General features: G+C 39.1%; 1 protein-coding gene across 1 annotated transcript in view; it reads left to right on the top strand.

Moving 5' to 3' along the window:
• The first annotated feature begins 13,577 nt into the window (after positions 1-13,577).
• TNKS (tankyrase) overlaps positions 13,578-24,923 on the top strand; it is a 197,853-nt gene continuing 186,507 nt past the window's right edge. The window contains exon 1 of the mRNA XM_032413489.1: positions 13,578-14,312. Within this exon, the coding sequence (XP_032269380.1) occupies positions 13,637-14,312 (676 nt within the window). The 5' untranslated portion in view covers positions 13,578-13,636. The remainder of the gene's footprint in view (positions 14,313-24,923) is intronic.

Genomic DNA, 24,923 nt, shown 5'->3' with positions numbered 1-24,923 from the left:
ACCAAGACTGAAAAATAAGGATCCTTATGACATTTGCCTCTTGTTGCTCTAAGGACAACTTTTGAGAATATTAGCATGGAACGACGTCAAGAGGGAAGGTAGCTGATGTAGTTTCTGTTAACATCCTTATATATTTTACTGTTTTATTTTCCAAATTGAATAATTACACTCAAGCCCATCAGCAGGTGGTGATTCCTAATCAGGGGCCATCTTTTAGGACTGCCAGGGCTTGGCTGCAGCAGGGTGAGGGACTTTTGGGAGGCCCTAGAGCCAGAGACACCCAAGACAAACAGACCAGGACTTCTCAACATCAGAGGACAGTGGAGTGTGCTCTTCCCAACATTTCTGAGATCTTACTCTTCCAGCAACGGGCAGGGAGGACTGATTCATTAAAAGGCATAAGCAACCCTGGGAGTTCTAGAGTGTATTTGGAGAGGAGAAACCTAGGAAAAGCTTGGACCTCTTAATCATTTTGCAAGTGAAAAGGTAGACGCTTGGGTATAAATATGTGACCGTATTTCATTATCACAGATGGGTAAGGTCAGGACCCTTGCATTACAAGGGGGAAATAATAGTGAGATGTGGTTGTCTTACACACACTTGTTTCCCATGGCACTTACTTGTAATAAATCACAGTGGGAAGAGTCTCTGCAGCTGAGTCCGTAATATCTGAATATCCCTGGCAACCTGGAAGCCAGGCATTCTAAGGAAAGTAAAATAGGAAACAGAATAGAGAGAACCCAGACTTTCAAGTCAGATAAACTGAGGGTGGGAGGCTCTAAGTGGGTTCCACAGGGGTTCCATTGGCTACATTTGTTGGGGACACTGAGAAGCATCTTAGTATGTACCTGATAAATGAATGAATTGATATCATTCTTACCATGTTATTGCAGTGCACCTTTGAAAGAAGTTCTTTTATTAAGCTCTGACTTACTGAGTATTTACATCTGTTTTGATTTGACATGATCGATAAGCACCCTGAGTGCTCTCAGTTGTCACAAAGAGCCACTGGGTTCCTTGTCTTAACTCATGTCTCTGTCACTCGGAAGCCTTCTCTTTCTCTAATGCTGGCTAGCCTTGGTAGCTGACCTCTTTGGCTCTCCTCCACCTCTCCAGGTCTGAATAGTGGTGACTGTAAGTTTCCAATGTTAATCAAGGCTTAGGATATTAAGTCAGCCAAATCAATAAAAGCTTTGTATAATTAAAGTTGAGCACCTCTTTTTGTGCTTGAGAAAAGCCATAATGATGCCCTTGCTCTTTAGAAAGGGTTGGCTGAAGGCTAAAGATTTTCAATAAGTTCAAACTTCTAAGAGATTTATTTCTCAGAGAGCCAAAAGAAAAATGATAGAATGAATTTGAGAGTACTGTAGTGGGAAGAATTGTAAAGATAATTACCCACATTAGCCACATTCCATCCATTTTCTTTGCTTTTTTCTACAAAACTAGAAAGGGAATACAATAAAACCAATCTGTGATAACGGAACAGATGATCCCTTTAATGAAGTGTAAGTACACTTGAGCTATAAATCCAAGTGACAGTGCTGTAACTGCCAACTGATGTTCAAATATTCTGTCCAAGTTAGGGGCTGAGGTGACACACTATAAAGATATGGATCACTAACGTTCATAAGCCCTCCTCCTTGGGAGCTCTTGGGGTGGCATGGAGCTCTCCCAAGGAAGACTGTGGTATGATCCTGGGCTCTCAGGATACAGAGCCCAACACAGAATGCTGCCTTCTATCTGGCTCTAGAACCACAGGGGCTCTGGGCACCCAGGGGGCAGCTCCATCAATGATTGTAATGCTATTAATACTACTTACCATTTTTAATGAGATCTTGGGAATCAATGATGGTACTTCATGAGTACACACTGCACCTAACGGGCTGATTAGTATTTATGGAAAGTCTGTGACATTTTCAGTGTTGTGACAAATAACAGAGCTGTTATTATTGACTATGTGATTCCACGGAGCTTTCAACATAGTAGAGTCCTATGTATTTGCAACCCTCTGCATATGAGGATCCATATGCAGGGATGATATTCAAAATATTTAACAACCTCTATGGCCCAGCTACCAACCAGTCAGATAGATGTCAGTCAACAACAGTTGATGCAATCCTACTTCTGCTTATTGGCTGAACATCAGCCCTGCTTATGTTGGATTCTTTAGAATCTGAGTGCGTTATAGGAGATCTACCATAGACTGATTGCCAATCCCAGAACTCAAACAAGAAGACAAAATCATCTTGAGGACTTTATCCTTAACTGTAAAAGGGGATACAGAAGTAGATGCAGAATAGTCAAAAAAGGGGTATAAGAAAGGATTGTAAAAATTTATCTTTAAGGCCCCTTATAGAACTCTGAAGTTTTGAAAGGACAGAATTTCTTGTCAAAGAGAGAAGCCCCATTGTAGCAACAATTCTGATCATATATACTTTAACTTAGCATATATTTTGGGGGAACAATTTGGATGAAGAGATCAAATTTGATTGCTAGAGAAAAAACCCATTCTTCATCATGCGTAAGTTTAGGCCAGCATGGTAGTTTCCAGGATATGAGAGGACAGAGACCTGCTGATCTCCCAACGGACTAGATTTTACTAGCACTCATTTCCTTCCTGACACTGAGCCAGACTCAGGGTCTGGAGGATACAGCAGGAAACTGAAAAGAGCCCAGCTCATTCTTCCTGTGACTTTATGTAGCAAGAACTGCTCACTCCTCTGTGATACCCGTAATTATTCCTATTCAAAGCCAGCTTTGCATGTGTATTTTGTATAGTCTGAATGTCAGGAAGGTGCCAAGGGAAGGAAACTCATCCATTGCAAAATACCATCCAGTACTGAGGCTTGTAAACAAATTGGAAAAGCCAGGAGTAAACGGTGTAGTCAAGGTGTGGTAATAGAGAAATCCATTCTGGACAAGACATGGGTCCTACCTTCTCAAACATAAAAGGACAGAAAAGATTAAATAGCCCTCCCCTAATCATAAAATAATAAAAAGTGGAATTTGTTTGAAAGTTAAAACTGCCCTCTCACCCAGCTTGAGCCTATTTTGGAAACCATTTAACTGTTTGGATGAGACTCACCCATAAAATGGAAGAAAATTTCCTTTACTTAAAGTCAACTGATTGTAGGTGCTAAAAACATCTGCAAAATATCTTCATAGCAACACTAGATTATTGTCTGGTCAAATAACTGGGTACAATAGCCTAGCCAAGAAGACACATAAGACTAACCATCACCATCCACCTTGTCAACTGGGCACCCATATACATCTCCTTAAACCTTGCTTCATCTCCAAATACAAACAATAATAAAGTCATACTTCTGAATGGACATGGGACCCAATTTGAGCCAATGAGATGCAGGGAGAAACAAAGAAAGTTTTGCATTTTCTGCTTTCTATTTCACTGAGAAAATAGAAGCAGTCAGGAGTCTTCTAAATCTCCCACCACCATCCGTAGCCATTTATTGCATGTATGCCCATATACTCTGCCTTTTCTTTTGATACTAAGGATGAACTGTCAGTGATTGTTCTCTCGAGCTCAATCAACCCTTTTACCTATCTAAGGACACATTGTCCAGCAATTCTCTGCTGTATCTCCTGCATTATGAATTTCCCTCTCTACTGGATTCTTCTCATCAGCAGAAAAATACACTTTATTTTTTCCATCTTAAAAATCCTTCTCTAAAGTGGCTGCTAAGGAGTACAGGGTTTCTTTTGGGGGGATGCTGGAAATGTTCCAAAATCGACTGTGGTGATGGTTACACAATGCTGCATATACTATCTACTAAAAACCATTGACTTGTACATTTTAAATGGGTGAATTGTATGTATGTGAAGTGTATCTCAACAGAGCTATTATTAAAAAAGAGGATGCTGGCAAATATGATATCTAAATATTTGGAATTGGGTTGAATAAGTCGCAATGATATTTCAACTACTTTAATAGAAGATCTGAAAATATTTGCAAACTTATTCTATAAAATGATATAAATTTCATTTATTCATTAAGAAAAATATGATAGAGTAGAAAACAAAAAGAGGAAATAAAAGTACCTCCATTAAAAAAGCACTCTCTTGACATCATGCCTCCTTCCAGTTGCTACTTTATTCCTCTCCTTCCCTTTGCACCCAAAGTTTATTTTAAAGATTGTCTCTACTATTTTTCTTCAATCTCTCTTTTCCCACACTTCATTGAACCTACTCCATTCAAGCTATCACCTCACCACTTCAATAAAACTGCTTTTTAGGTGCACCAGCCACTTCCATGTAGTTATATCTGATGGTCAATTCTCAATCCTGATCTTCTTTGTCCTATCAGTCATAATTGATGCAGTTTACCTACCATTTCCTGGTTATCTTTCCTACACAGCTACAATGGTGCTAGGTAACAAATCCACCCCCGAACTCAGTAGTTGAAAGCATTTATTTTGTCCATTCATCTGTGGGTCACATGAGGGGTCTTCTAATCTAGGCTTGGCTCACCAGGGGCTGGGCTCCAGGCAGCATGATGGGCTCAGGTCCACTGCGCATGTCTCCAGTCTTTCTTGGGCCAGCGAACTCATCTGGTCATGCCTACTCCTGCAAGAGGGCAAGTGGAAACATAGGATGCCAGTAAGGTCTAGACTCAGATCTGGCACTGGCATTTCCACCAACATTCTATCAGCCAAAGAAAATCATGTCTTGGAGCCCCAAATCAAAGGACCTGTAAATATGTTCTATCTTTAGGGGGAATACTTACATTGTCATATGGCAAAAAGCATGGACACGGGGAGGGGTGAAGAATGGGGATCTTTTTTTTAAAAAGATTTTATTTATTTATTTGACAGAGAGAGACAAAGTGAGAGAAGGAACACAAGCAGGGGGAGTGGGAGAGGGAGAAGCAGGCTCCCCGCAGAGTGGGGAGCCCAATGTGGGGCTCGATCCCAGGACCCTGGGGACCTGAGCCAAAGGCAGACACTTAACGACTGAGCCGCCCAGGCGCCCCAAGAATGGGGATCTTTAATTTAATCTACTATGCTGTCCTTGAATCACTTTCTTCATTGGTTTCTAGAATTCTACATTCTACCTGTTTTACTCTTTCCCTTTGGCTGCTCCTTCCCAGCAGTGGAATTGGAATGCCTCAAGGATCATCCTTAGACTTCTTCTCTAGGTAGAGTGATTCCTTTGGTGATCTCATCTAGCTTTATGGTTTTAAAAATTGTTTATGTGCTGATGACTCCCAGTTTGCATCTTCACTCTGACCTACCCCCTGAACGCCAGACTCATATACCCAACTGCCTATACTTGAATGTCTAACAGTAATTTTAAACTTAACGTATCTAAAAACAAAATCCTGGTCTTCTCCTTAAACTACTCTCAATGTATGTCCCCCAAACAGCAATTCTTTCCTTCCAGATTCTCAGGTAAACCTTAGAGTCATTCTTTCCTTTTCCTTGTCACCACCATCTCTTACATTTTAATAGCTTCTTCCTCCCTAGAATCTGTTTTCAGTACAGCAGCTAGAGTGATCTTTTAAGAATATACATCAGATAATGTCATTCTTCTGCTCAAAACCCTTCGATGACCCCTCAACTCACCTACAGACTTTAAAGCCCTGTGCAATCTGATCTTCTGTTATTCTTTGACCCTATTTCTTCTCCCCTCCTCACTCACTCTGCTCCTTCCACATGAACTTCCTTGAGTATGCCAACTGTCTCCTGCCCCAGGGCCTTTGCATTTGTTATATCTGCTTCTGGAACTCTCTTCCCCCAGACATACCCAGGCTTGCTCCTTGACCTCATTTACATCCTTGCTCAAATATTACCTTTTCAGTGAGACCTGGCCTAACCACATTTTATTTATTTTTTTGTTTTGAACACATTTTAAATTATAATCCTATCTCCATCACCCTGTTTTTTCCAGTTCTTTTTTTTCACAGCATTATTTATCACCACTTGATACACCATACCTATTTGTTGTCTATTTCTCTTAGGTGGGTATATAAGTTTCAAGAACTTTTTTGTTCACTGCTGTGTCCTTAGAATGTAGGCTTCTGCCTGGTATGCACTTGGTATATACTCAATAAATGTTTGATGGATGGGATGGATGGATATACAGCACTGAAGAATTTGGTTAACTTGCATAGTGATATATAATCTGCTTCATTCATTGTGGTTGAACTTAATTATTACTAAAACTGACCTGACATACCTTAAGTGTCTCAATAAAAAGTGACTACCTGACAAGTGTTATCAGCATCATGGGTATGGATGGAACCATCCAGGATGTTACGTGCACATGGAGGAAAGACGAGGGCAAGGATTCCCTTGTTCTACCTTCATCCACCTGTCTGGCTACTTTCTGTGCCTCCTTAAAGCACCACATTTAGTAGAACCCATTTCCAGCAAAAATACTGGGGCAAGAGGAGTTATTTCTCCTGTGAAGAGATATATTTTCACTGCAAATCAGGGCAAAATGAAGCTCCTGGGGAGATGTGAGTCTCACTGTGAGCACAGGCATTAATTTCTCTCCTGGAAGTCAAGCAAAGGTGAGGGGTTACCATAGAAGGGAGTGTGGGACAGGAGCGGAAAGCGTAGACACCAGAACCAAAATACCTTGGCTCAAACTGTGACTCCACACTTAATGGTCATGTGACTTGGTAAGCAACCTACATTTTTAGTTCCTTATTTTATCATCTGTGCAATGCATTTAATAACAATACCTCCATGATAGGGTTATTGGAAAGACTAAATGAATTAATGTAGACCAAGCACTTAGGACATATATATATATGGTACCTTATGTCATATATACATGATACGTAGTCAGTGCTATGGAAGTGATAGTGACAATGCTGCTCCTTGGGGCTCAGATCTTAGTGTGACATAGAGTTGTCGCCTCCTTGTATGCTCACCCAGGACTGGGCTACACGCTGCTTTGGGTTCCCAGGATACCCTGTATGCACTGCCTTTGGAGCATTCACAACATTGTGTTGACATTGTCTGTTTATGAATCTATCTGCGCACTTGACCATAAACACTCAACATTTAGGGCCAGGTCTAACTCATTTTGGTAACCTGCCTGGTATGGCAGGGGGCACATAGAAAACAGTCCTGTGTCTATAGGGACCAGGACCTTAACTGAGTAAAGCCAGCTAGATATAAACTAATAAAAGAAGCGTTAGGTAATAATTGCCCTCTGGCAATACCAAGTGGCAGCAACTATGCAACTTCATCCTATTGTGCAGAAAAATGGGCTAGGGCCTTCATGTCAATCCATTTTCCAGCAAAGCCCTCTGTGCATTTTCTATCGCTGCCATTACAAATTATCACAAATTTAGTAGCTTAAAGCAACATGAATTTATTATTTTATAGTTCTGCAGGGCATAAACCTGGCATGGGCCTTTCTGGGCTCAAATTAAGGTGTTGGCGGGGCTGCATTCTTTTCTGGAGACTCTGAGAGTTTGTTTGCTTACCTTTGCACCATCTAGAGGCTGCCCACGGGCCTTGGCTCGTGGCTCCCTTTCTTCATCTCCAAAGCCAGTAATGGCAGGTTGATTCCCTTTCACATCACACCCTGACAATCTCCTTTTCTGCCTCCCTTTTGTACTTCTAGGAACTCCGGTGATTACATTAGGCCCACCCACATAATCCAGAAAATTCTCCTATTTTAAGGTCAGTTGACTAGCAGCCTTAATTCTATCTGCAACCTTAATCCACAGATTCCGGGGATTAGGCTATGGATATCTTTGGGGTGCCATTATTCAGCCTACTACAAGCCCAAAATATGGATATAAAAATAAATTTTGGATTGCTCTCTTGTTTTCTCTGATATAGGGCCTTTCATTCACTGGGTTTGTTGTTTTTCCTTTCACGTTGTTGGCCCTTCTCATATGCTTGCGGATTTATGGTGATACACTCATCTTCTGCATGGAAACACCCTGTCTCTCAGTGACCTAAGGACCATGGTTGTTGGGTTCTCTTGAGGTGGTCTTGGCAGCTGGGGTGGTCTGCCACACAATAGCTACAGTGGTTTCTCAGCACTGAGGGGGGACAGAATCTTTTGAGGGAGAAACCTGCATACCTCCAGCCTGACTCGCCCTCCTTTGCAGTCTTCACCTCCCCCACACCCTGATGGCAGCCTGAAGGGACTGTATTTGCATTTCCCCAAATATAAGAGACCCTTTCAGTTTCCAAGCTTACTAGACCTTCCTTTAAGACACTGTAAAGCAAAAGAAGAAGTAGGTGTAAGAGACCGGATATCAGTGTTATTGGGTGAAAAGAAACCTCCATGTCATCGGGCACGCAAAACTAGTCATCTTTCCCAGGTAACCTTTAACATCCCATTCCCAGAGGCCTTCCTCAGTTCTTGATAATAATAAGACCTGACATTTTTTTTTAACTTTCCAGGACTTTTCTTTTAATTTTTTAAATTTTAGTATAATTAACATACAGTGTTATGTTCAGGTATACAATATAGTGATTCAACAATTCTATACATTGTTCAGTGTTCAACGAGATAACTGTACTCTTAATCCCCTTCACCTGTTTCACCCATCCCCCATCTCCCCTCTGGTAACCACCAGTTTGTTCTCTACAGTTAACAGTCTGGTTTTTCGTTCGTCTCTTTTTTCTTTGTTCATTTGCTTTGTTTCTTAAATTCCACATATGAGTTAAATCATATGGCATTTTTCTTTTCTTTTTTTTTTTAAAGATTTTATTTATTTATTTGACAGAGAGAGACACAGTGAGAGCAGGAACACAAACGGGGGAGTGGGAGAAGGAGAAGCAGGCTCCCTGAGAGCCTGATGTGGGACTCGATCCCAGGACCCTGAGATCATGACCTGAGCTGAAGGCAGATGCTTAACGACTGAGCCACCCAGGCGCCCCAAGGTATTTTTCTTTTCTGACTGGCTTATTTCCCTTAGCATGATACCTTCTGGATCCATCCATGTTGTTGCAAATGGCAAGATTTCATTCTTTTTTATGGCTGAATAATATTCCATTGTATATATATATCACATCTTCTTTATCTATTCATCTATCAACAGATACTTGGGTTGCTTCCATAATTTGACTATTGTAAATAATGCTGCAGTAAGCAGAGGGGTGCATCCATCTTCCCAAATAAGCTGCATTTATCATGTGCTAGGAGCTGTTCTAAGCACTTGGCATATATTAACTCATTTATTTCTCACAACAACTCTTCATCTCCTCACCTTGCTGGTGGGTTGACAGAGAGGTTAAATAACTTCTCCTGGATTACTCAGTGTCTTCTTCTGAGCAACAACGTCAAAACAAAGACAAGATACGAAGGAGTAGGTAATACCATGAGAAGCTGCACACAAATACCATTTAACTCAAACGACTTTCATTCATTTGTTTCCCTCAATGAGCCAAGTAACAACTGCAAGTAAGCAAGAGATGATAGCTGGTAGAAGGCCTGCACCACCTGTTTGGAGATTGACTAATGTCTCTCAATGTCTCTGCTGCCACTTACTCCAGCCATAGATCTGGTGGGCTCTGCTTGCCAAGGTCTTTACTCGTCTTCACCAGGGGTGAAGTTTGGTCATTATGTGGTAGTCTGCAACCCCTGATAGTAGGGGATATATATTCATCATGGCTTGGCTGGCTAGCCCCATGTTCTGACTGGGGAGGCTGAGCACTCTGGGTGTGCCTCAGGATCTACTGGCTTGCGCTTGCATCAGCCCTATTCTGGTTGGCTACACCCCAACTTACATAAGCCACTGCATCATTACATATGCATTGTTAGCTAGTTAAGCCATTCCTTATCAATACATTCCAGAACTTTCTGGAAATTTTCTAAACTTTACGACTTTGGGGGATAGCAGTTATTTATAAACTCTTTTGAGGGAGGAAGCCATATGCTAATCTGTAATGGAGTGCATATATACATATATATGATTTTAATTACTTTTGTAAAAAATGCTTACAAGGAAAAGAATGTTTTAGTGGGAAAGCTTGTTTACCATTTTTTTTTAAAGCACAGCAAATAGGTTTTGATTTATCTCTGTCAAAATGTAGGTTGTGGCATCCTTTAATCACACATAGCTAGTTAGTGACAAAGCTAGGGTTCATATCCATGCAGTCTAAATGCAGAGTCCACATTCTTAACTACTATGTTACATTGTCTCTCTGCCTAGAACTAATACTTCGCACTGAAGTGACCAGTGCCAAGTATAAAGACCACACCAGGAGAAAGTCCAAGCTATCAGAGGGCAGACTCTAGATGTCTGAGGAACAGTATCCAGAGGACCCTGCTACATAAGGGGTATCTTAGCAAGCAACTGAAAATGCTAATAAACTAATATATAGGGATCTTTAAATTACTGTAATTTTCTTACATTATAATAAGTTGTTAAGCCTTTTCTTTTAATTAAACTTCCTCAGATACAATATGGTTAGCATGATTGCAGCTGTTGTCATTTTTGCCCATCTATGGCTTTTCAAAAAAATATTCTCCTGGGTTTCCAGATGGAAGTTCAGCTAAAATTTCTCTCAGCTTTGTACCACCTTCAGAGAGAGAAATCTGGGCCATTGGCACAATGGGCATTTCTGGCATGAGAATAACTTATCTTCTAAGGCCAAGATGAAAAATGACACTGCCTCAGCTAAGCTCTAGCCTGTGCTCATGAATTTGCAGAGAAGCCTTTGCTCAGAGCATGGAAGAATAAGTGGATTCAGTAGATCTGAGATACTACCAGTGAACTTGGATCTGGGGCAGACTAATGAGAAGTACATGGATGGAATAACCACACCAAGTCTAATTGAACTATGGACACTGCAAGTTAATGACTGTGTAACTTGCAAAGTGTGTTCATGTGATCCCCATGGGGGAAAAACAAACATTACATCATAGCCCAGAAGGCAAGTGCCCTTTGAGTTGGTGGCTCTTTTGTGTCAACAGTATGGCTCAAGAGAGTGCTGTGTGTTCACATTTTTATACCACATGGACATGATTTTTCTGAAAATATTTTTGAAAATGGCAATATGCCACACAACTATGATCCTCAACAATTCTTGGAGATAGACAGGGCCTGTATAAAATCTTGAATTTTCAGATGAGGAAATAATTAAACCTGATCTTTACTTAAGATTCCTGCTACATGTAAAATGTTGGATATTTCTTCCCACTCTCTTTGTCACAGAGGAAGTTGTAAGGAAATAGTATTGATAGTGGCTATGAATTACTATTAACATCTGATGTATGCCTCATAAAAGAATGAAAATAACACTCCAGATGGACTTAAAAACACCCAGGTCTTTTCATCCTCATGACAATGCTACAATAAAATCAGAATTTTAGAATGACAGAACTGAAGCTTATCTACCAAGATTAACTAGTAATTGTCAGAGATATGATTCAAGCTCGTTTGACTTCAAGCTTTGCTCTTTTCATTAGAGTACAGTACATCCCTCATGGAATTGTGTTTAGCTGTAAAAGATTAGGTAATGATATCTGCCCTTTCCTGTTTAGAGCTCAGTATTAGTCCATATAAACCTAAACCTTATAAATACTTAATGTTAAGTACATTTACTACTTTCCACTGGAGGGGGAAAAAGCAATTTCCAATTGATCGAATGCATTTTCAGACATATTTTACCAGTAGAATAGTTTCAGGCCATTTGGCCTTTTTCTCTTTATCCAGCAGAAATTTTCTTATTTATTTGTACTGATAAACAGATACAGTAGATGCATTTGAATTAGGGTAAACATGACTACTTCTCATGATGTATGAGTAATTGGCCATCACGGGACCAGGTGGGATATTCTTTATGCCTCCCATTCATAGAGAAGGCCATAGTCAAGGGGGCACAAGGTGAGTTAGGGGCATCTAATGTATTATGTTGATAAACCCAACTTCTCAATGCTATCCTGTGCTGTGCATTAACTTAAGATTCAAAACCAGGAGAATGTGTATTGTGACAGATTTTAGTTGTACTGATGGAGTTTTCCTATCCAGCCACATATTTGTAAACAATGGCACAAATTTATGAAACAGATGAATACTGTTCAGTTATAATCTGTAACCCCAGATGAGATAACAAATGTCACTCATAATATTAATTATGTTCCTGACCTTGTTTTATGTAGATGGTAGTCCTAAATAAACCTACCTATTTATTTAGGTGGGAATATTAACATCACAGTAATTACCTTTAATAATGAACATATAAAAGAACGATTTATCACCTGGTTTAATATTCTGTAGAGACAGATTTCTACTTGACCCATGTAAACGTTGTTTTTTCTTAAGACAGTCTCCATCTATATCTCCTCTACTGGAATAATACTGTTTTTCTAAACTTCCACAATGCCTAGGTTACTATTAAATAGGAGGCAGGAAACAGAGACCACACTGAGATTATCCCATGCATGGACACATCTCTTTTGATGGCAGCCCAAAAAAGTAGGCACAGGCAGAGGAAAGAGAGAAAAAGTAGTTGCTGAAGAATGTCATCTGAAGGTGAGTGATGGAGAGTAGTTAAGTTTTTATCTTAGTTTGGGAAGAAGAGAGGTTCAGCTGAAAAGAATTCAAAAGGAACATATTCATAATTGTTTGAGTCAAACTTAAGGTGAGAAATAAAAGTACAGAGATAACAGAATAGGAAAAAATCATAATTTAATAGTTAACAATTATTGAACTATTCATTCAATTTTGCAGAGGAGAACATGAGACACAGAATGATTAAACAGCTTGCCCAAATTTACAGAGCTAGTAAATTACAGAGCTTGAATTCCAGTCCTGGCAATCTGACCCACAAAATGGGCGTATTAACAAAGTGGCTAGAGCGAGAATACGTACAAGAAGGGACATAGAGACCAAAGGAATAACGGGGCGGAGGGGGCCAGACTCCATTTAAAAAAATTACCAATGGGGGGGCGCCTGGGTGGCTCAGTCGTTAAGCGTCTGCCTTCGGCTCAGGTCATGATCCCAGGGTCCTGGGATCGAGCCCCACATCGGGCTCCCCGCTCCGCGGGAGGCCTGCTTTTCCCTCTCCCACTCACCCTGCTTGTGTTTGTTCCCTCTCTCGCTGTGTCTCTCTCTGTCAAATAAATAAATAAAATCTTAAAAAAAAAAAAAAATTACCAATGGGCTAAATATGGTTATGTTTTATTAACGGTCAGAGCGCTTTGTATACATTAGTTCATTTAATTCTGCTAACAATTCTGTGAGGTATACTCTCAGTTCCATTTTTCAGACGAGGCTACTTGAGACATGATAAACGATAAACATTCCCTTCTTGCATTGAGTTACACCTCAGGAGCACACTCTGGAGTAAGACACGGAAGACTTAAGGTGACTTGGCAACAGAACGGAACGGGCAAGGTAAGCAAGCTGAAAGCGAGAATGGAGGAAAAGTGCCCCATTTAGGGAGTGGTCAGTTCCAACTTTCAAATCTCCGCAGCCTGCCCGCCAAGGCGTCACAAAGCCCGCCCCTCAGTCACAAAGCCACGCCCCTTTCTGTGGCTGTTCTCTGAGCTCCCAATACTTCCCTCCTTCTCTTTGGCCCCTCCCACTCAGCCTAGCATCATTTCCTGTGCGCTGGACGCTAATTGGTCTAGCGATCGGAAGTGAGGGCGGGCGGTGGGGCCGTTGCCGCAGTGACAGTGCTGGGGGAGTCCGAAGATGGCGGCGTCGCGTCGCTCTCAGCATCATCACCACCATCATCAACAACAGCTCCAGCCCGCCCCAGGGGCTTCGGCGCCGCCGCCACCACCTCCCCCCCCACTCAGCCCCGGCCTGGCGCCGGGGACCACCCCAGCTTCCCCAACGGCGGGTGGCCTGGCCCCCTTCTCCTCCCCGCGGCACGGCCTAGCGCTGCCGGAGGGGGATGGCAGTCGGGATCCGCCCGACAGGCCTCGATCCCCGGACCCGGTTGACAGTACCAGCTGTTGCAGTACCACCAGCACAATCTGTACCGTCGCCGCCGCGGCTCCGGTGGCCCCGGCGGTTTCCGCTTCATCTGCCGTCGGGGTCGCTCCCAACCCAGCCGGCGGTGGCAGTAACAATTCACCGTCGTCCTCTTCTTCCCCGACTTCTTCCTCATCTTCCTCTCCATCCTCCCCTGGATCGAGCTTGGCGGAGAGCCCAGAGGCGGCAGGAGTTAGCACCACAGCAACATTGGGGCCTGGGGCAGCGGGACCTGGGCCAGGGGTCCCAGCAGTGAGCGGGGCCCTGCGGGAACTGTTGGAGGCCTGTCGCAATGGGGACGTGTCCCGGGTAAAGAGGCTGGTGGACGCGGCAAACGTGAATGCTAAGGACATGGCCGGCCGGAAGTCTTCTCCCCTGCACTTCGCTGCAGGTCAGAGACTTTTGTTTATTAAGGGGTTTGGTCTTGGGGACGGGGGTCCGGGTAAGGATAGAAAACAAGTTAATGATGGAATAGAATGGGGGCGTGGTTATGGTTCTTCAACACCTCACCGGAAGACTAGAGGTTCCTTTCTTTAGGATAGTGCCTGGATGACGGGGGCGTGGTAGGGAAATGTGTGAATCCATTCTTTTTTAGTGTTTGCATAGTGATTCTTGCACTCGTTTCCAAACTCCCTTAGTGGTAGTCTCCGGATATGGGTATACTTAAACTTTTTCAGTTCTGAGTGTGAAGGAATAAAGTTAGATTTGGGCAGTCTTAAGAGTTTTCTCATTTGGTAGTTTATTTCGTTTTTACAACAAGGGTATGTCCCATGAGAACAGTCTAGACCAAAAGAAGTTTTAACTCAACAAGTGTTTAAGGATCTATCGTAATCTTACTTAGGCAATGAAAGACAAATGAAATTTGTGAAACTTTCCCCCTTTCTCAAGGAGCTTACAGTCTAATTGGGTAGATTAAAATATGCCTATATGAAACAACTGGAGAAGAGTATTTGGATACATTACGTGATGGTAGAAGAAATAAAGGCTTTGAAGTCCTGGACACTTCTATTTGTTACTTGTCTGACAGACAGTTTACCTTATCTCGATTGCCTCAGTTTTCTCACCGGCAAAAATGATATGCTAAGTTTGTGTGAGGACTTAGTGAGAAGCATCTGGCACATTGGTTCTCCCAAAAAACATGCTAGTTCCTGAATCCTGGACCACACACTTTTTGTCTTTTTTTTTTTTTTTTTTTTTGATCAAGTAGTTGGCCATTGTCTTTTAAAAACACATAATTTACTTTTATAAAATACAGAGAAGTATTTAAAAAAGGACTGTAATGTCACTGCTCAGATATCTACTATTATATTCTAAAAAATAAAGGTATAAGGTTATATAAATTAGAAACATTACATGAAAAATGTATGTTATATATACATGATAAAATTTATATGGGATAGAAATACAAAATGAAAAAGCACCACACACACACACCCACAAACATCAAAGATAACACATTAAATACCTTCTGTTAAGTTTCTTTCTATGTTGCTAATACATATCACTCTTTTAATTTGTTCTATTTATGGTAAAAGATGTGTTAAGAACTTACTTATATGTATTATTTGTTTTTACCCCAACTTGAAAGATATTATTACCTTCATTTTACAGATGACAGAAACAAAGCTCATACTGTTTAAAAAAGTCCAAATTTACACGGAAAGTCGTGGAACCTGGATTTGAACTCAGTTTGATTTTAGAGCTTGTGAAATCAAGCTTAAACTATTAAAACTTGTGCCTGGGTTAAGGTCACTTTTTGTGAGTAATTGTGATGGAGAGTTTCTGCTTTTGCAGTGTTTTGGGGAAAGAAGTAACTGAGGGCATAAACTCCCAAGAGTAGCATTCACACATTTTTATTGTAGCCTATACTTAGAAATTTATTTTACATCGTCTCACACAGAAACTAAACCAAAAGTTTCAGGAAATAATACTTTCCCTTATCACATGTGTTGTCTTATATTTTATATCCTATTTCATTCATTTCTTTACAACTGCTGTTTGTGGTTCATTAATGGGTCAGGAGCAGCAATATGAGAAACACAGGAAGTCAATATTAGATTACTGGATCCATTCTTGATGTATAGATACTTACTAGATAGTATACATACTATTAGGAATTTAGTGAATTGAATCATAAACAGGCTTCCATATAACTAGGTGTTTGCTCAGGGGTGTTGCTTATTTTAGATGAAGTAGCATTTCATTTTCTTTAGGTCACATGAAAGGTCTGATATAATGAATTAGCCGAGGTTTTCTTTTTCATACTTTATTCCAAATTGGACTATTTTAATAGCACATGTCACAAATCTTTTTTTTTTTTTAAGATTTTATTTATTTATTTGACAGAGAGATAGAGAGCACAAGTAGGCAGAGCGGCAAGCAGAGGGAGAGGGAGAAGCAGGCTCCTTGCTGTGCGGGGAGCCTAATGTGGGACTCTGATCCCAGGACCCTGGGATCATGACCTGAGCGGAAGGCAGCTGCTTATCCGACTGAGCCACCCAGGCGCCCCCACATGTCACAGATCTTGTCATTCCTCACCATACTGCATTATAAATAATCATTAACAGATGATAGTTGTATTTATTTCTACGATAATGTACTTATTTAGGTTTAGTCACACATAAAATATTGCTTGTCTCCCAAATCAACTTCTTCCTATTTGCCACAATAGTTACTTTTTATTCTGTTTTAGAGTTTTATGTGTGCGGAGATAAGTTACCAGACAGACAGTAAAACACAGTCCTGTAATGATGTTGTAATTTTGAGAACCTGACTTTGAGCTGTTTTTTTTTTAAGAAATTTTTTAGTTTAGTTGTGGAAATCATAAAAACAGTGAAACTCTACATGGTATAAAAATGTAACACTCTGTAGTCATTTTATCATACTTCCATGTTTGTGTGCATAGCACAACAAATTGGTTAAATCTGGTCTTCTCTATGTGTAGGATGAGTAGTTAGCAGTAATTCTCAGTTAACTCTTAGTTGGTTAGAATGCGAGTAATGGGATTGTCATGGAGAAGCTGTTTTAAAAGAGGAAACTGGAACAATCCCTTGGATGGAAAAGTTTAGAAATTGTAATTCATTTGTTCCACAAATGTTTTGTTACTTGTCATAGGTCCCATGTTAAATACTGACACTATTTTGATGTGGCAGATAGTCTTTGCCCTAATGGAGCTTACAGTCTAATAGGGAAGACTAAACAAGAACAGCAGTAGTAACAAATATACCGTAATATAATATACCGTTGTGGAGGGGCAATAGGAAGTCTTATCCTGGTTTTGAGCTTTTAAGGAAGTCTTTCTAGATAGATAGGGATTTAAAGGATGAGTCCAATCTAGCCAAGCAAAGATTGGAGAGAAAGAATGTTAATGCCTGAATTTCCATTTAGAAATGAGCTTACAGTTCCAGAGAATAAATGAAACCATTTTAAAGATCTCAGAAATGGTGTGAAGTCATATTTAAATCCTTATGACTTTTAAAAATATTACAGTTCTTTCCAGCAGCAGAATTAAGAATTTTTTCTATCCCATTTTCGACTGTGATAATTATTTGTTTCAAATATGGCTTAGAGACAATAATGGAATCATTCTACCCACAATTAGAAACATAATCTCCAGTTTCCATTGTTGATGCAGATTCTCAGACTGCTATTTCTAGTGCCTTCTTAAGATGGCCGTATCAAAGGACCCAGTCTTTTATTGTTGACTAGAGTTTATATAAGACTTTCTCTTCTACAGATAAGATCCTTGACCCTGGTTTTCTATTGTTCAAAGGACAGCAGTCAAAGCTTTATGAATAGTATCAATTTAGAGTGGTATTATCTTTTAAGTTTGGTTCCCAGTAGTGACATATTTTGTCACAAGGACCAGTATGTACTCATGAGATCTCTTTTTAAAGAAAAGTTTAGATGAGGTCTTTTTTAAAAAAGGCTTTAACAAAGCATTGAATTCCAAGATTTCGTGGTACTTACTTTAAATTGATGAAATTTTGAAATAGGCTTCCTAGGTAGTTAATTAACATAAGATTAGGATATGTAAAATGGGGCACTTCAGTATCAAAACCAGCAAAATATGTATGACAGTTTTATGCTTTCTTTTGACTCAGATGGTGTCTACAACAACACACATTTAACCATGTAAAGGTTGCCTGAGTCATTCCTGACTCTTCTGATTTTTCAGCTTGACCATGCTTGTCTTTTTTTTTTCTTCACCACTGTACAAATGAAGTTCCTATACCTGAAAAAAGGACACAAACAACACTGTGTCCTCTAAACCCATCCATGGCTAAGAAAACAGAGTGCTTCCGTCCTGGAGTGGGAATCTTTTTGTACTTAACATTGTCTGGCAAGCTCCTTGATTGTACTTTCAAGCAAATGCCCTGCCTTGGGGTTTAAGAAGTCTCTAATTTGGTGAAAGGTACTAGCTTATAAATGTCTTCCCAATTTCTCTTTTTTTAGTCTTTTCTTAAAATCTTGTGCTTTGTTTAAGGTACCTTTTAAAACAGAAGTTACATAGAACTTTTAGTTAGAAAGGTGTGCTAAGTTTCTCTTATACTTTAACGATATCACTCTTTGGAGGCAAATGATTTAAAGAACAAAATAGCTATTTATAAGATGTTATGTAAAAGTTGGTAACAAAACTGGTCAACGTCAACATAGAGGAGTGTTTGCATAAATTAAAATACTGTATAATTTCTATTACATCTCTGTCTGATTGTATATTCCTCTATCCATCAATCTATCTTTTTTTTTCTTTTTGAGCATGTCAGTGCTCAAATTGCAAGCATCTGTGCAGCTTCCCCTAACAACGCCAGTATATGCATGTTATTGTCTAGAGTTCAGTGTTTGTTTACAGATTTGTCTTCTTTTAGTGTAAAATCTGTACAAATCTTATTTGTACATTCATTGAGTTTTGACAAATGTGAACACCTGTGCAACTCAAACCCTTACAGAAAGGCATCCTAACCTTAGAAAGTTTCCTCATGCCCGTTTCCTAAGTCCCTGCCCCAGATACACTGTTCTGACTTTTTGTCCACTCTAGATTACGAGTTGCCTGTTTTAGAAGTTCATATAAATGGGGGGGGAAAAAAAAGAAGTTCATATAAATGGAATTATATAATATTTACTCTTTTTCTCTAAGATTTATTTTGCTCAGTGAATGTTTTTGATGTTGTAACATGTATCAGTAGCTCCTTTGCACTGCTGGGTAGTATGTCATTATGTAAATGTGCTACAGTTGGTTTATCCCTTCTCCTACTGATGAACTTTTAGGCTATTTCCAGTTTTGAGCTATTATGAATAAAGTTACTGTGAACATTCCTGTAAAAATTTTTTTTTTGTGGATGTAGATTTTCTTTCTCTTGAGCAGATACCTAGTATTGAAATTGCTGGGGCTTAGGTAAATATTCAGGTTTGTAAGAAACTTCCCGACCTTTTCCCAAAGTGGATGTGCCATTTTACATTCCCATTAACAATATATGAGAGTTCTATTCACCATTTCATGTTCTCAGATGTTTCAGTTTTAACCATTCTAGTGGGAATGTGTGGTATCTCATGGTGATTGTATTTTGCCTGATGTCTAATGTTGAAGACTTTTTCATGTGTTTAGTTGCTATTTATATATCTTTTATGAAGTTTTGTCTTTTTTTAAATTGGATAAAGTTTACTTTTATTGGGTTTATCTTTTTATCGTTGAGTTTTAGGAGTCCTTTGTTAGCTACACGTTATACATATGTTGTGCTGATCCATTATTAATAGGTCCTTTGAACAGAAGTTTTAAATTTAAATTTATTTTATTAAATATATGTCATTTATATATTTATTTTATAGTTATTATTTCCTGTAACTATGACCTGGATAAGAACTTTGACCTGTTCCCAAGTAACAAAAATATATTTCTTACTAAAAGCTTTATGGTTTTAGCATTTACATTAAGGTTTGTGATCAATCTTATGTTTATTTTTAAGTTATCTGTGAGCTTGAGTTGATGGTTTTTTTGTTTTGTTTTGTTTTGTTTTGTTTATCTGTGTGGCTATCCAGTTGTGTTTTTTTTTTTTTTTAGCACCATTTCTTGAAGAGGTTTCTTTTCTCTATTGGATTGCTTTTTCTCCATTGTTAAAAATCAGATGTTTGTGTAAGTGGGGGTCTGTATCCAGACTTTTCATTCTGTCTTATTGATCTATTTGTCTGTTTTTATGTCGGAATTACATTGCCTGGGTAACTGTAGCTTTGTAGTTAGTTTTGAGGTTGATAGTGTGAATGTTCCAGTTTGGCTCAGCTTTTTCAAGATGCTTTGGATTTTCTAGGTCTGTTGAATTTTCATTGAAATTTTAGAATCAGATTGTCAGTTTTTACAGCATGGCATGCTGAGCTGATAATTGGGATTATGTTGAATCTGTAGGTCAATTTGGGAAAAATTGACATCTTAACAATATTGAGTCTTCCAGTCTATGAACATTATTTAGGCCTTTATTTTCTCTCAGCAATTTTCATAAATTCTAGTGTGGGAGTCTTTCATGAGATTTTTTTTATTCCAAATTTTTTTAAATCTAAATTAAAGCCAGTGTAATGGATTTTGAAATTTTTTTATTTTTCAGTTGTTTGTTAATATGATCAATTTCTATATTAACCATGTATCCTGTGACCTAGAAAATTATTATTTCCAATAGTCCTTATGTAGATTCCTTAGGATTTTATTAAAGAATCATATCTTCAAATAGAGGCAGTTATGACTTTATTTGTCTCAAGTGTTGAATAAAAGTGATGAGGGTAGACATCTTTCTCTTATTCCAACTCTTAGGGGGAAAATGTTCAATATTTCACCATTAAGTTTTTCATAGCTGTCCTTTATTAGATAGAGGAAGCTCTCTTTTGTTTCTAGTTTGTTGAGTGGGTTTATCATAAAAAGGTGTTGAATTTTATCAGATGCCTTTTCTGCATATATCGAGATAACCATGGGGGCTTTCTCCTTTATCCTTTTAATATATTACATTACGTTGATTTATGAATGTTAAGTCAACCTTGCATTCTTGGGATAGACACTATTTGGTCATGATGTGTATTATCCTTTTTATATATTCCTAGATTTTATTTGCTAATGTTCTGTTAAAGATTTTTGCTTAGATCTAAGTTTATGAGAAATATTGGTCTGTAATTTTCTTTTTTCTTTTTTTTTGTTATGTCTTTGTCAGGTTTTTGGCATTAGCGTTATGCTAATAAAGTGTATTTGGAAGTGTTTATTTCTCTATATTCTGAATGAGTTTTTGGAGCATTGCCATCATTCTCCTTAAATATTTGGTAGAATCCCCCAATGAAACTAACGAAATCATAGTTTTCTTTGTGGGAAGATTTTTGATACTGAATTTAATTTCTTTAATAGGTAGATGGCTAAGAAATTGTCTCAGTTATTATCCCTCAATTTTGGTGAGTTATGTTTTTCAAGGAATTTGTTTATTTTATCTAAATTGTTAAATTTGCATAAATGTGTTTATAATATTCTGTTTTATTATTGTTATATTGTCTCTAAGAGCTAATGAGATAAACTCCTTTACTATTTTTCATACTGATAAGTTGTGTTTTCTTTGATTAGACTAACCAGGGTGTTTATCACTTCTGTTGATCTTTTCAAAGTACCAACTTTTAGCTTTGTTAATTTTGTGCATCGTTTGTTCTCTTAATGATTTCCTTCTTTCTACTTATTTTGAGTTTACTGTATTAGTTACTTATTGCTGTTTATGAAACTACCCCAAACCTTAAGAGCTTAAAGTAACAAACATTTATTATTTCACAGTTGCTTTGGGCCAAGATTCCAGGTGTGGGTCAGCAGTCTGGGTATGACTTAGCTATGTCCTCTGGCTCTGGATCTCTCATTTGACTGCAATCAAAATGTGGGCTGGGGCTATGGTCTTATCTGAAGGCTTGACGGAGGGCAGAATCTGCTTCCAAACTGTTCATGTGATTGTTAGCAAGATTTAGTTCCTTGCAGGTTGTTGGACTGAGGTCTTCCTCAGTTCCATAGAGCAGCTCACAACATGACGTTTGACTTCTTTCAGAGCCAGCAAGTGAGAGAACAAAAGAGGACAAGCAAGATGGAAGCTAGAGTCTTTTTAAAATGTAATATTGCAAGTGTTTTCTCATCAACTTTTGTAGTATTCTGTTAGCTAGGAGGAAATCAGTAGGACCAGCCTGTATTAAAAGGGAGAGAATTACTCCAGGGCAAAAATAATGAGAGATGGGGATCATTGGGAGCCATCCTAGTAACTGTCTGGCACATTTTCTTTGTTTTTCTCTTATAAATTTCATTTAGTTTTAGTTCTACAAGTATACGTGTGATAGATAGTCCCCAAAGATGACTACCATATATTCCTCCTCTTTATGTATATGTATACTGTATCACTTATCAAAAGGTGGAGCCTTTTCCCTTCCACCTGTATTTGAGTTGGTTTTGTGATTTGCTAGGATGAGTGGAATGTGGCAGAAGTTTTGCTGTGTAACACCTGAGCCTTCAGAGATCTTAAGTGTTCCCTTTCATGCATTGGGAACTTTCTTGGAACCCAGCCCCCATGCTTTAAGAAGGACCATGGAGAAGAGAAGTAAGGCTCGTGGCTTTCAGCCAGTACCCACTGCCAGCTGAGTGAGTGAACCAACTTGGATATTCCTGCCTCATCAAGCCTCCAGATGACTGAGTTTAGTTAACTCATAGTATCATCAGAATAATAAGTAATAGTTGTTATTTTAAGCCATAGATTTTGGCATAGTTTGTTATATAGCAATAGATACCTGAAATCATTATTTATGGCTACAGTTCTAGGCTTTGTGCCTATATGGTCTCTGTTTCAATTGTTTCGACTACTCAGCTCTGCTTTTGTGCCATGAAAGTATCCATAGACAATACATAAATGAATGGGTGTGGTCTGTTCCAATAAGGTGTTATTTATAAAAGCAAGCGGTGGCCATATTTGGCGCATGAGTTGTAGTTTGCTGATCCCCATCACAAGGCATTGACTGGGGTATTTTTTTTTTTTAAGATTTTATTTATTTATTTGATGGAGAGAGACACAACGAGAGAGGGAACACAAGCAGGGGGAGTGGGAGAGGGAGAAGCAGGCTTCCCGCGGAGCAGGGAGCCCGATGTGGGGCTCGATCCCAGGACCCTGGGACCATGATCTGAGCTGAAGGCAGACGCTTAACAGTCGACTGAGCCACCCAGGTGCCCTGACTGACTGGGGTATTTTTATTCTCTGGGATATTTTTTTCCCTTTTGTTTTCCTTCTTGTTTGGTTTTTACTTCTGAAATGATTTTTTTTTTAACTATTTTCTGAGTTCTGTCGTCTTATTTTTAATTTAGATATATGCTACTCTTTCATATCTTGCATCATTCTCATGTTGCCTTTTAGCTAGTATTGAAGTAGTGGATCATAAATTTGTGAGTGTTTTCTTCTGGCATGCATTGTCTGTAGGGATGTTATTCTGCTCAAACTCTTGTTATTAAAACCTTTGCATGGGATTTCACCTCAATTTTTTTCCATTGCTCATTTTTATAGAAATTAATAAATAATATCAAGATAAATATAGAGGTCTGAGATGTTGAGGGTAACTCCCCTTTCTTCTCATGTTGGACATGCAAGTCTGATCTAGGATAGATGAAGTCTCTATAAGGTTCATCTCTTAGAGTAGTAGTATTTAAATTATGAAATATCACCATTTTATATCTCAGCTTATATAGCCTCTGTACCACTTTCTAGGAGTGTTAACCAGAGACATTCTGTTAAGGGCCTTTTTAAAATAAGATGCTTTCCTCATAGTCTATTTACATAGATTTACATAGAAGTTTTGTCTACTCTTCTGTCTTTTCTTTCCCCCGGGGCATCCCCTTCCTTCCCAAGGAACTGTATAGATCACAGCTACGTGTTCATTCTTTCCAGACCTGAAGTGATTCTTTGGCAGTTAAAAGGGGAAAGAAATATATCTGGGAGATAGAAGGCATATCATTAAGGGCCAAGTTGTGAGCATGCATATGTTTAAAAATGGGATCTTAAGCTTAGATCTCAGGAGGAGAAACGATCAAGGAATGTAACTGATGCTAAGAAAATATATTATATTGTAGTGCTAGGTTTTGGCAAGGAATAAACATCATCATGAGTCTTGTGATGAGTTGCGGGTAAAAACACTATAGACTAGCTTGTTCTTCAATGTCTTTAACAGCCTCCTTTTGCTTCACAACAAAGAAATCTTTTGGGTGGTTCACTGTAAAATATGTAGTAGATACAATCGAAGAGATCAGTGTCTCTTAAATTCTTATTTTTCCCACATGTCAAGGTCCTTAAAGTTACTTTGACTTATGTTTATTCCTCTGATAGAAATACTCAGGAAGGTGGGATGTAGCCTTGATCGTGGGATTTCCATTAAAGCTTAGGTACATGGAATAGTTTTGAAGGTCATTTTCTAAAAATCATTTTTTGAGTAATTGAGAAAAGGTAGGAGTTTTTGGTTTTGTGTGCTTGCTGGGTTTTCCTTTTAAGGCTTCATCAGACATCCAAGATTGCTTTTCCCTACAGTGAATTGCTGGGTTCTTTGTCAAGTGGAAACTTGTTTTGCCTGTTTGTTCAGGTATCTGTGTATAGAATTAAAACTGTGAGCTTAAGTCCCGTCCCCCCCCCCCCCCCCACCACCTTTTGGAGTTTGTCAGCTCCCTATTCAATTTAAACTAGTGTACTTTCTGATTGTAGAAAAAGAGAAAAAGTGATACAAAGTTTCCTCTCTCTTTTTTGCCTTTTCAGTGTAACAAAAAGTACACTAATGGTGGTAGCTGTTTTTTTGTTTGTTTGGACTTGCAACTTTTTTCTTACATGGTAGATTTTTTTAAAAAGTGAAGAGGCAGGGTGCCTGGGTGGCTCAGATGGTTAAGCATCTGCCTTCAGCTCAGGTCATGATCCCAGGGTCCTGGGATCGAGTCCCGCATCGGGCTCTCTGCTCCTTGGGAGCCTGCTTCTCCCTCTGCCTCTCT

This window comes from Phoca vitulina, unplaced genomic scaffold, assembly GCF_004348235.1.
Source record: "Phoca vitulina isolate PV1807 unplaced genomic scaffold, GSC_HSeal_1.0 scaffold15, whole genome shotgun sequence".
Lineage (NCBI taxonomy): Eukaryota > Metazoa > Chordata > Mammalia > Carnivora > Phocidae > Phoca > Phoca vitulina.
Note: the sequence above shows the minus strand (reverse complement) of the source record. Positions and strands in the feature narration are given on the sequence as shown.